The 12,298-nt window shown below is 40.7% G+C and overlaps 1 protein-coding gene across 3 annotated transcripts in view; it reads left to right on the top strand.

The window, feature by feature from the left end:
* Window positions 1–12,298, top strand: part of Kcnab1 (potassium voltage-gated channel subfamily A regulatory beta subunit 1) — a 338,516-nt gene that overhangs the window by 284,753 nt on the left and 41,465 nt on the right. For all 3 annotated transcript variants that reach the window (XM_075950414.1, XM_075950415.1, XM_075950416.1), the window contains exon 8: window positions 5,101–5,187. In XM_075950414.1, the coding sequence (XP_075806529.1) occupies window positions 5,101–5,187 (87 nt within the window). The remainder of the gene's footprint in view (window positions 1–5,100; window positions 5,188–12,298) is intronic.

Genomic DNA, 12,298 nt, shown 5'->3' on the forward strand with positions numbered 1-12,298 from the left:
GAATACTCCTAAGAATTTGACCAAAAGTTTAGAACTGAAATATAAGCTATTGCTTCCAGATTTCCAGAGTTTCACTCTTTCTGGTATATTAGATCTCACAGCCTTATGGCTTCTGCCATTTTGTTTCTTTCCAAAACAAAGGAAAAATGAAGCTGGACCCGTTGGTACAGGCACGTAACCCCAGAACACTAGGAACTAAGGCCGAGGACTTTAAGTTCAAGGGCAGCCTGGGCAAGCGAAACCATGAGTGGAGACCTAATTCAGTCCCAGACTGCCTGCCTGGCATCCATGGGTCCTGGGTTCAAGACCCAGCATCGCAGAAGGAGAAAGAGGGAGGGATCACTAAAAGGATGTAGCTTGACCACACTTTTTAAATTTTCTAAACTTTGATAGAATTAGTAAGTGTTAAACATAGCCTTTATTTGCTCTCCTATTTTTGTGGCTGTTAAAACATACATTCATTTAGTGGCATTAAAGCAGTCTTTTATTCCTGACTTATACAAAGGAACAAAGAGAATCTTGGAAAGAAACTGCTTTTTATTTTAAACTTGGCTTCCAGCGATGGCCACAAGTGTCACTGTGGAACGTTATTACCAGGCTTGCAGAGTTCCCATGGAGAGTACGAGCCATCTTGAGAGAGGCCTGAGATTTTCTTTGTTGACACAAAGTCAGCCTTTAATGTAATTTAACAGTTACAGGGAGTAACTAATCATTGCATTCAATGTACTTTTTGTATCCTTAATTAAAATTTTTATCAAAAAATTGCACGTATTTGGGGAATACCTTGTGCAAGCACACATTAGATAACACTTAAATCAAGATAAGTAAATCCAGTGCACACCTTTAATCTCAACACTGAGGAGGCAGGAGCAGGGAATCTCTGTGAATTCAAGGCCAGCCTGGTCTACAAAGCGAATTTCAGTACAGCTGGGCTTGTCTTGAAAGACAAAAAAAAACAAAAAAAGTTAGGCTAATTTTCGTCTCAGCTATCAATCAATTCTTTTGTTAGAAACATTCAAATTTTAATCTGTTTTTGGAATACACAGTACATTGCTATTGTGAGTGTTACTCTACCTCAGAGCAGAATTTATTTATTCTATATATTCAGCTTAGCATCCATCTGGTACCCAACCTTTCCCCATCTCTCCTTCCTCACTGCTTCCCACATCCAGCGTCTGATAAAGGTTACTCCACTCGTTTTTTAGATATATTTTTACTTTGTGTGTAGGAGCATTTTGTCTGAATGTATATCTGTGCACTATGTGCCTGTAGTGTCCAAGGAAACTGGAAGATGTCATCAGGTCCCCCCGGATGTGGAGACGCAGGCAACTATGAACTACCACGTGGGCGTTAGGAACCAAACTTAAAGAGGACCCTTGGCTTCCAACTGCTGAGCATCTCCCCAGGCCCCACGCAATGTTTTTAATTCTTCATATAAGGGAGACCATTTGGTATTCATTTTCTTGTAACTGCTTTTTAGCTTAGAATAATGTTTTTCTTTCCATTCATGTTGTCATAAATAATGAGATATACTCTTCTTAATGATTGACTATAATCTGCATGAACATATAAAATATGTTTATGTATAAATGCCACATTTTCTTCATTTATTTTAAGAACTGTGTATTTCAGCTCATTACCCATTTCATAACTGAATCATGATAATGATGATAATGGTGGTAATGTTGATAATGATTTGCTGTTGCAAGGAGGAGGCCGCTTGTTTGTCCCGGCCACCTGGTTAGCTTACACCCGAAATAACCACACAGAAACTGTATTCATTAAAACAGTGCTTGGCCCATTAGCTCTAGTTTCTTATTGGCTAATTTTTGCATCTTAATTTAACCCATTTCTATTAATTTGTATATTGCCATGTGGCAGTGGCTTATAGGAAAAGATTCTAGCTGGCGTCTGTCTCAGGCAGAGGATCCATGACTTCTCTCACTCTGCTTTCTTCCTCCCAGAATTCAGTTCTGTCTTCTCCACCTACCTAAGTTCTGGCCTATCAGACAAAAGCAGGTTCTTTATTCATTAACCAATACGGGCAACACATAGAAAGAAGGACCTCGTACACCAATTTGCTACTGAGTTTCTTCAATATTCTTGGTATCCTTGATCAGATGGATAGTGGGCAAATATTTTCCTGCATTATGTATATGTAAATAGTGTTTATTCCTATAGAATTAGTTTTTACTATACATTTTATTAAATGCGTTCTTTGTCAATTTTATACGTGTGCATAATACATTCTTTTTTTTCAAGTTTCTTAATTACCTTTATTTACAGTCTTTGCTATGAGCATACAAAGGATTCTCTTTGCCAAAATATAAATGCATATATAGTTGATTTTTTACTCCTGATCACCTGATCTTTAATACTAAAAACCATCCTTCCTGGATGCCATAGTATAGATCAGATGCCTTTTTGTACTTCCCAGTCACAACGTATTAAATTATTTGTGTTCCTCAATAATCATCAATTTTTTTAAATTTTTTATTGAGAAAAAGAAAAAAAAAGTTTCCGCCTCCTCCCAGCCTCCCATTTCCCTCCCCCTCCTCCCACCCTTCCTCTTACTCTCTCTTTCTGTCTCCCCTCTTCCCTCTCTCCCATCATCCTCTCGGTCCTGCCAATCACCCCTTTTCACTCCAAGGCTCTTTCTTACATTCATATGCTTTTGTTTTGTGACACCCCGAGTTTAAACAGGGCTGTCGTGTGATCATGAGCTTGGAACTGATGATTGGGAGTCACACATGGGTATACAACTAAATATAACAACTGAGCATCCCCCAGAGTCCACCAGTAGCCAATAGTTCAGCAGGGAGGGGTAGGGCCCATAAGCTTCTCTCTCATGGGTGTTTGACTGACATCAAGTCCAGTCTTATACAAGTCCAGTGGAGAGAGCCACAGCTGCTGTGAAATCATGGTCACACGGACTGTGTCCTACCCAGAGATGACCATTTCACAGTCTTTCGGGCTCTTACATCCTTGCTGGCCCCTCTTTCTACAATGACCCTGAGAATCAATAAGATGGTGTAGATATCCTCATTAGGCCTGAGCACTGGAGCGTCACTTTTCCTCAGCTCGTGCAATACTGTTCGTGTTATTAAATCTTTTATAAACTTCTTTGCATCTCTTTTTAGTTTACGTGTATGTATTTATGTCTGTGTGAGTAGATGCCACATGTCTGTGCAGGGTGTGCTCAAAGCCAGTTGAGAGCTAGAGTTACAGGCCATTGTGTGTCACCCAACTGTCCTGGGAACTAACCTGGAGCTCCCTGGATGAGCAGAAAAGCCTTATTAGCTGTGGATCCATCTCCACAGCCTCCTGCTACTTTTAACAAATGTTTAACTCGAGGATTCTGAAGCACTTGTTAATGCCCCAAACCTGAGTATCTGTTCTTTTAATGATGTTCTTAAGCTCCTATGAGCATTCCTCATGCCCCTTCACCGTACCCCTCAGAGATTGTCTTGGCGTCGGCTGGATCATCTATTAAATTGATTCTGCTATGGATGTCGTCAGTTCCGTTTTCATTTCATTTATTGTGCTTTCCAGCTTCAGGATTTGTTTCATTTTTTAAATGGATGCTGTCATTTTCTTTGCTTTCTGTAGTAAGGGTATCTGATGATTACTGAATTGTTTCTCTTGTGTTTTTATTTTGGGTTTAGTTTCTGTTTTCTGAGACAGGGCTTCTCTGTGTAGCCCTGGCTGTCCTGAAACTCACTCTGTAGACCAGGCTGGCCTTGTAACTGTATCTGTAGCTCTTGAGTGCAGGGGTGAAAGGCATGCATCATCACCAATGGGATTCTCTTGTGTTTTAAAGGAATATATTTCAGTAAGTTATCTCCAAAACTTTTGCCACTCCTGACCATTTTGGGCTTTGAAAAAATACATTTCTTTTATCTTTTGAGATCATAATTGTATCATTTCCTCCTTCCCCTTTTTCCCTTCAAACCTTCCCCTGTGTTCCTCCTTCCTCTCCTTCAAAATCATGGCCTCTATTTTTATTATTCATTTTTACTTACATACATATACATACACACACATATATATATATTTGTTCCTTCATTCATAAATACAACCTATATAACATTACTTGTGTGTATGTTTTCAGAGCCAACCATTTGGTAATGGATAAGCAGTCAGCTTGCTCTTCCCTGAGGGAGACTATCTCTCCTACTCTCAGCTGCCTATTTCACTGAACAGGATCTGATTATGTAACTCAGACTGGCCTCTAAGTTGCAATCCTCCTGCCCCCATATCTCTAGTGCTGGGATTACAGGCATGTGTCACCATGCCCAGCTTCTCTGGATTTTCTTTAAATTTATTAAATTTCCATTGTTTAGAATTCTTGGTTAAGGTCACACATAAACATATCACCTCATCATCAGCTCTGGCGCCTCACAGTTCCCTGGAAGCTCTTGATGCTTGTTAGTATCTGACAGCATCCACGAGTTGAAATATCCGGCATTGACGCCTGCTTCACTGTTTGGCTTTAACTGTGCCTGGCCTTCCAGGAATTCCAAGCAGGCTGTTTGCTCTGGAGTCTGCGATCCTTGCCACTGTTCCAACACTGGACAGCATGAGTCCCAGGAACTCTAAAACCAACGCTGCTGTTTTGTTTGTGAAAGATAGCATCCCTAGCTTAGGTTCCTAACAGTAGCAAAATTACAGTTATGAAGTAACAACAAAAATAATTTTATGATTGAGAGTCACCACAACCTGAGGGACTGTATTCAAGGGTGGCAGCGTTAGGAAACTTGAAAACCACTGTTCTAGGGTGTTTGATTCTTGGACTTGAGGATTCCTTTCCAGTTTTCTCAACCATTTTTCCAGTGTTATGCTAAAAACCAGGTCTCTCATCTGGTTTCCTTAACTCTTGCGACAGTTGTTCTTTTGTAAATAACGCTGATTGCCGTTTCTGTGGGTAGTTACTACGGTCTCACTATGCCCTTTTCAGAGATTTTTTTGTAACTAATTCAGTGTTTGTTTTTAAGTAAATTCTTGAAAGAAATCAAACTCCAGCCCGTCCTAATAGTGTTCCCATCTGGACTTCTTGGGCCGTTTGCTATGTTTTCTTCTGTTTTCTGCTTCCGCCTCTAGGACTCAAAGGCTCCCTCCAGAGACTGCAGCTGGAATATGTGGACGTGGTCTTCGCAAACCGTCCAGACAGCAACACTCCCATGGAAGGTGAGTAAAGGAATTTCTTAAGAAAAAGAAGCTACAGAGCTGCTGGTCCCAGCTTGAAGACTGTTTCTACTCACAGTAAGTAATAAATAGCAAGACCGATAAGATAGAAGGAAAAAAAGCAAAACCCTTCCGACGTCCTTTATCTACTGCATCTACCCTGAAAACCTATAGACTACTTTTTCTCCTCCGCTCCTCTTTCTTCTTCTAACTTCTTTCTTCCCCCTGATTTTTAGTGGCTTTTCTTGATTGCAAAATATTCACTTTTTCCAGATTCATTTCACTTTCGTGACTTCATCAACTATAATGATTGCATTCATCAGAGGGGTTTATAACTCAACCACTGGTTCCAAGCAACTCCTTGGAGGACCTTCCTACCCCACCACCTCCCCCACTTCAGCATCTAAAACCCTTTTACATTTCATCTTTATTTGCAGTAGATTCAATTATTTTAATTAATTAATTTATTTTTTTAAAAAACAATCTTTTCTCATTTTACATAGCAATCCCAGTTCCCATTCCCTCCCCTGTTTCCACTACCGCCTCTACCTTCTACCTCCCCATCCACTCTTCAGAGAGGGTAAGGCTTCCCATAGGGAGTCAACAAAGTCTAGCACATCACTTTGAAGCAGGACCAAGGCCTTCTACACTATATCTAAGCTGAGCAAGATATTCCTTCAAAGAGAATGGGTTCCAAAAAGCCAGTACAAGCCTTAGGAATAAATCCTGGCCCACTGCTAGTGGCCCCACAGACTGCCCGTCACCCACATTCAGAGGGCCTAGTTTGGCCCTATGGTTCCCCTTCTATCAGTTCAGAGTCAGTGAGCTCCGGTTAGCTCAGGTCAGCTGTTCAGAGAGTAGCTCTATCATGGTCTTGACTCTTTTGTCCATATTATTGTTCATCCCTCTCTTCAACTGGACTTTGGGAACTCGGTCCAATGCTTGCTGTAGATTTCTGCATCTTCTTCCATCAGTTGCTGGATGAAGGTTCTATGATGACAATGAAGGTAGTCATCAATCTGATTAGAGGGGAAGGCCAGTTCAGGCACCCTCTCCACATTGTTTAGGGTCTTAGCTGGGGTCATCCTTGTGGATTCCTGAGAATTTCCCTTGTGCCATGATGTGGGATTCCCCAACGTATGCTGTGAATATGTTTTATTATGGTTGGTTAATAAAGGAGCAGTCTTGACCTGTGACAGGGCAGAATAGAACTAGGTGGGAAAACTAAACAGAATGCTGGGAGAAAGAAGGTGGAGTCAGAGAGATGCCATGTAGCTGCCAAATGAGAAAGATGTCCTGGAATCACGCCAGTTTTCTGGCTAGCCCCATAATGACTCCCTCAAACAAGATATCTCTTCCCTTGCTCTCTGTCTTTCCCCCATCTGAATCATCCTGTTCCCTCATGTTGTCTCCCCCTGTCCTCCCCGCCTCTTCTTCTTCTGCCCTCTCTTCTCCCCTCACCCCCATGCTCCTAATTTTCTCAGAGAATCTTGTCTATTTCCCCTTCCCCGGGGAATTCTTCTATATCTCTCTTAGGGTTCTTGTTACCTAGCTTCTATGGGATCGTGGATTGTAGGCTGGTTATCCTTTGCTTTATGTCTAATATTCACTTAGTGCATACATACCATCTTTGTCTTTCTGGATCTGGCTACCTCACCCAGGATGGTTCTTTTTAGTTCTATCCATTCTCCATTTGCTTGCAAATTTCAAGATGCCGTTGTCTTTTACCACTGAATAGTACTCCATTGTGTAAATGTATCACATTTCACATTTTCTTTATCCATTCTTTGAATGAGGGGCATCTAGTTTGTTTCCAGGTTCTGACTATTGCAAATAGTGCTGCTATGAACACAGTTGAGCAAATGTCCTTGTAATATGATTGAGCATTCTTTGGGTATATGCCCAAGAATAGTATTTCTGGGTCTTGAGATAGGTTGATTCCCAATTTTCTGAGAAACCGCCATACTTTGATTTCCAAAGTGGCTGTACAAGTTTGCACCTCCACCAGCAATGAAGGAATGTTCCCCTTACTCCACATCCTCTCCAGCACTAAAATATATAAAGAACTAAAGAAACTAGACATTAAATACCAAATAATACAATTTTCAAAATGGGGTACAGATCTCAACAGAAGAATCTCAAAAGATACTTAAGAAAATGCTCAACATCCTTAGCCATCAGGGAAATGCAAATCAAAATGACTCTGAGATTCCATCCTACACCAGTCATAATGGCTAAGATCAAGGACCTTCATTTTCGATAGTGGCAGTGTTTGATTAGTTTCCTGGGTACTAAATGCCGAGGGTGGGGAGTTGAGAAGAGCCACAAAAAAAGAGGCTCCTCTTTGCCGTTTGGTTGTGGCTCCTCATCAAGCTGTGTAGCTGTCACCTTCTGTCAGAAAAACACGGTTTGTCCCCTGAGAAACTTTCAGGACATTCCTAAAGTCATGTTTTCTTCATTTATATTTGTTTCCAATCCTGCCTGGGATGGCTGGGAAATACAATGGTTTCAGAGACAAAATATAAAAGACTATTGAGATTTCCAAATAAGTGGATCACAGTAACCTAAGGATAGAGATATTTCAAGATAAAGTGGGAATATTTGTTTGGGTTTTTTTTGTTGTTTTTTTAAGTTTTACAACATTTGAACTATCAATTTTTTTAACAATTCAAATAATTCACATAAAATTACACTTAAAATAATTTTGTCTTCATAATTCAAAAAGCTGCTTAAATTTTTGTAATAAATTTAGTTCTGTAAAGATTTAGCCTTCCTTGCTGTCAGGCCATAGAAATTAAGGGGAAATAAAAATGTTTAAAGTTCATAGGATTTTTCTAGGTTGCTTTTCTGACCAGACACAAAAATGTTAGAGACATTTATCTTTTTTATCTTTTTTAAAATTGTATTGCCATTTATCTTTTCCAACTATGGAGAAACGTGCATAACTATATCTATATAAACATTTTCATCTGTGCTTATATATCATACATATGTGTGTATATATCTGTCAAAGCAAAGATTGTTTGATAAAGCAAATCATAAACAGTATTAGAAATATTTATTTCAATGATTATATGTTGTCACACAATTCACAAAAATACATTAAAACAGAACACTAAAGCCATTTAGTCAGCAAAACTACGAAATCAAACAAAAGGTAGTGGATTCTGAAAGGCTAAGTAGTTCACATTTTAAGTGCCTGGGGGCTATTCTCGCTTCAGAATGGTGTCTTACAATTATACCATATATATACACAGGATAGCAGATAGTTGGGTTTTTTGTTGGTGGTGGTGCTGTTGTTTTTCATGGAGCTTGCAAGTTCTAGCTTTCTGAAAACATATATCTAAATTCATACACTTATTTGTAATTTATACTTAACTTGTTCGTAGGTCAAATAGAAACATCAGAGTTGCATTCTGGTCCCAGCAGCACAGATTTTACCATCAACCCTTTCTGCTTTATTCTAACAGAGGCCAGTGCTGTTTGGGGAAATAGAGAGAAAAGGGAAATAGAGAGCCAAGGACCGCCAGGTGAATTAGGACATTACCTCCTCAAATGCGGGGATGGGGACAGACCTGAGTTGCTTCTAGAGTCTATGCTAAGAATCATGATGACGGTGATAGTAAATCCTGTGTATGTGCTTCAGTAAAAGTCATCCACACACAAGGAAACTACCTTGGAGAATGACTAGTGTTTCTTAAAACAATGCCTAAGAGACAGGTTGTGTCTTACCAAAACTACCCTTGCAACCCTTCGGTGACTGTTAATGTAACTCTACAGCCTTTATTCAACTCCTCTAGACAAAATGGCAGAAACATATTCGGAAATTCACCCAGCCAATTTCTTTAAAAAATAGCTGGAAAAACAAAAACAATCTTTAATATCGTTCACATCCTTTTATTGTCTCAGGACATCACAACTTAGTTGATGATAGAACCCATTTCTATTCACTTTAGTTATACAACAGTAATTGCCAAACAGATACTGTTTAATTGTATATGTATCAAAACTACAAGGCCTAGCATTTGTAGGTCTTCGTACATTTAACCGTTCCTTTCCAAATCTATTGAGTTGGGGCATCTCTTTTAAACTGAAGACGCGGAAGCTTTTCCCTCCTGAGGCAACCCAGCCATGACACCACTAGCCCTTCATCACTGCTGAACACTCAAGCTAGTGGACTCAAACAACCAACACGGAACACTGGGCACGAACTGCGTGAATATCAAGATCATGCTTGTGCCCACTTCGGCTGTCTCTAAGCCACAACTTTAAATAACCTCCATTTAAATCTGATTAAAATGCCATCCCCATTTATGTGATCTGTAGCATGAATCAGTGTTAATTGGAGGCGTATCTAAAATAAACCAAGATGAGGTCTGGCCAATTTCTGCAATCAAACTGCAACCAATTGAGCCAGAAAAGGATCCGTCTTGGCACCTTCTCTACCATATATGGGCACTGTGTATCCTGTTAGTCATTGCTACCCATCCCTGCTTCCAGTCCTGCCAGAAAAAACCAAAGACAAAAAGCAAGTTCTGTCAAAGAGAGTGGTGGCAAATTCCAAATGTTCAGTCAGTGGAGAAACCCGGAAGGTGCTCCCTTTGCAGTCTGCCACCTGATGGAATACAATGAGATAGTTGGTGGTGACGGGAAGATGTGACAGCAGAGGGGACTGGTGTGCTTTTCCTTCCGTCCTTCTCGTTGTTTTTCATGGTTCACCTAGTAGTAAGGCACTTTTCCTTCACGGCAGCTGCCGTGCCATCTGTCCCTGCTACACTATCTGGCATCGGTGGATGTTTTCCAAGCGGAGGAGAAAAATTAGCCCCACATTTCATGTCTCCTTCTTTTTTTTTTTCGAGACAGGGTTTCTCTGTAGCTTTGGAGACTGTCCTGGAACTAGCTCTTGTAGACCAGGCTGGCCTCGAACTCCCAGAGATCCGCCTGCCTCTGCCTCCCGAGTGCTGGGATTAAAGGCGTGCGCCACCACCGCCCGGCGCTCACGTCTCCTTCTTATAACAACACATCCCTCCTCGTGGACTCACTGAGAGCTCCTCGTCTCTACAGAACCCCAACTGTTAATCCTTTCACTCCGTAAGGCAGGACGCATTTTCATGTCTTCTCCAAAGCTGGTCATAGGAGAAGGTTCAAGGCAACTTAAGTCACGCTGCACATGGATCGATAGAGACACGGTGTCCCGTGCTAGGAGAGTTTGGGTTGTTTTCCTGCTATGGCCAATGGCAGGGTAATTAAACAGGAAGAAAGCCATTGGGTGCCACTATCGTGGTGAAATGGAGGTAAGTGTGGGCCACTTGTGAATAATAGCACAAGAAGAGCACTTTCATATAGAGATTTTAAAATTGCTGACAGAATATGATGCTTTCTCAAGTTAAATTGCATTTTAATAAATACTTAATTTTAAGGCATGCTTGAGACCAAGTCCTTTCATTTAGAACTCATTGCCAAAACTAATCTCCGAGAATTCCTGCATGGTTGGGTATTGTGTCTGTACTAATTACTCTTCACGTTGTTCATTTTCTCCTTCTTGCCGAATAGCGCAGGCAGACAGCAACCTAGATGTCTTTGTTTCAGATAGCAGGGGTAAGACCAGAGTTCATCTCATTAATCCCCACAGTATTCATCAAACAGCAAATTCTGTGAGTGCTTACTTCTTCATAAGTCATGTTTTTCACTGTTGTTACATGCAAGCGGGAATCTATGGATATTTGGGGATCTAGAATATCCATGACAACTCAGAAAATAAGAGACCACAAGAAACATTTCAACAGCCTAGATTGTCAATATTTTATCAGTTCCAAAATACTGTACCCAGGTATTTTATCTTACAAAGTAAAGTTTTTAGAATAAAAACATAATCACGCCGGGCGGTGGTGGCGCACGCCTTTAATCCCAGTACTCAGGAGGCAGAGGCAGGCGGATCTCTGTGAGTTTGAAGCCAGCCTGGTCTACAAGAGCTAGTTCCAGGACAGGAACCAAAAGCTACGGAGAAACCCTGTCTCGAAAATTCCAAAAAAACATAATCACCTGAATTTACATATGTCATTTAGCCATGACTGTTCCGTGCATCTGGCTTTAACTTTCATTATTACCCTGATGGATACCCCCACCTTGTCCCCCAAAATTTATAATAGAAAGAAGAAACCCTCCACAAGCTATATGATGATGCTGCCCCAGAAACATATAAAACAAGACAGCTAAGCAAATAAAACTATTTATTAACCACACTAAAAAAAATGAAATAAACAGATGGGTTTCATTACAATACCACATATATAAAATTTACTGTTTCAACATGCAGTAATTTTTTAACATGATAATTTAATTTACTCTTTTCCTCCTAAGTCTTTAAAATCTACAGTGCACACCATAATTTGGACCTACACATTTCAAACGCTCAAGAGCTATATGTGGGGAAAAACTACCATTAATGACCACAGAAGTAGAAACTCTTCGCGCTCCGACAGAAGCCGGGGGTACCAACCCCTTTGTGTTGCTCTGACTACGATGCTCAGCAGAAACAACACAAGCTGTTTGGAAAGAATTCCAAGAGCCATTTCAGCCATCACCACAGCAAAGGCATTACAGCAAGCATGCAACAGAGGCTCCTCTCTCTCTCTCTGACATCCCAGGAACCAGAGACAGGCCAGACCTGGGAGCCAGTCTGTAAGCTCCCCACACATGCCCCTGGTGACTTCTAGCAGACAGGCTTCCTAAAGTTCCACAGCCTCCCAAAATACAGCCACCAGTCGGTTACAAGTGTTCAGAATATAAGCCTGTGGGTAATAGTTTAGATGCTGCTCTTGACCCACCAGAGGCTCTCATCTTACAAAAGCAATCAGCCCAGCTCCAAGGACCTCCCTCCCAGGTCTTAATAGTCCTCCTTCTGCTTAAAAGTTCAGAATCCAAATGTTCTATTGATTCTCATCTGTGAGATCCTCTAAAAGTGAAATCTATTACACATTTCCCATGTGCAATGGTCAGAGTAAACATTCCCAGCACACAAGGTAGGAGACGGAAACATGAGGAAAAGCTGGACAAAAGCAAGATAAAAAAACAACAACAACAACAACAAAAAGCGAGGAGGGAAAGATGAAGT

This window comes from Microtus pennsylvanicus, chromosome 16 (genome assembly GCF_037038515.1).
Source record: "Microtus pennsylvanicus isolate mMicPen1 chromosome 16, mMicPen1.hap1, whole genome shotgun sequence".
Taxonomy (NCBI): Eukaryota; Metazoa; Chordata; class Mammalia; order Rodentia; family Cricetidae; genus Microtus; species Microtus pennsylvanicus.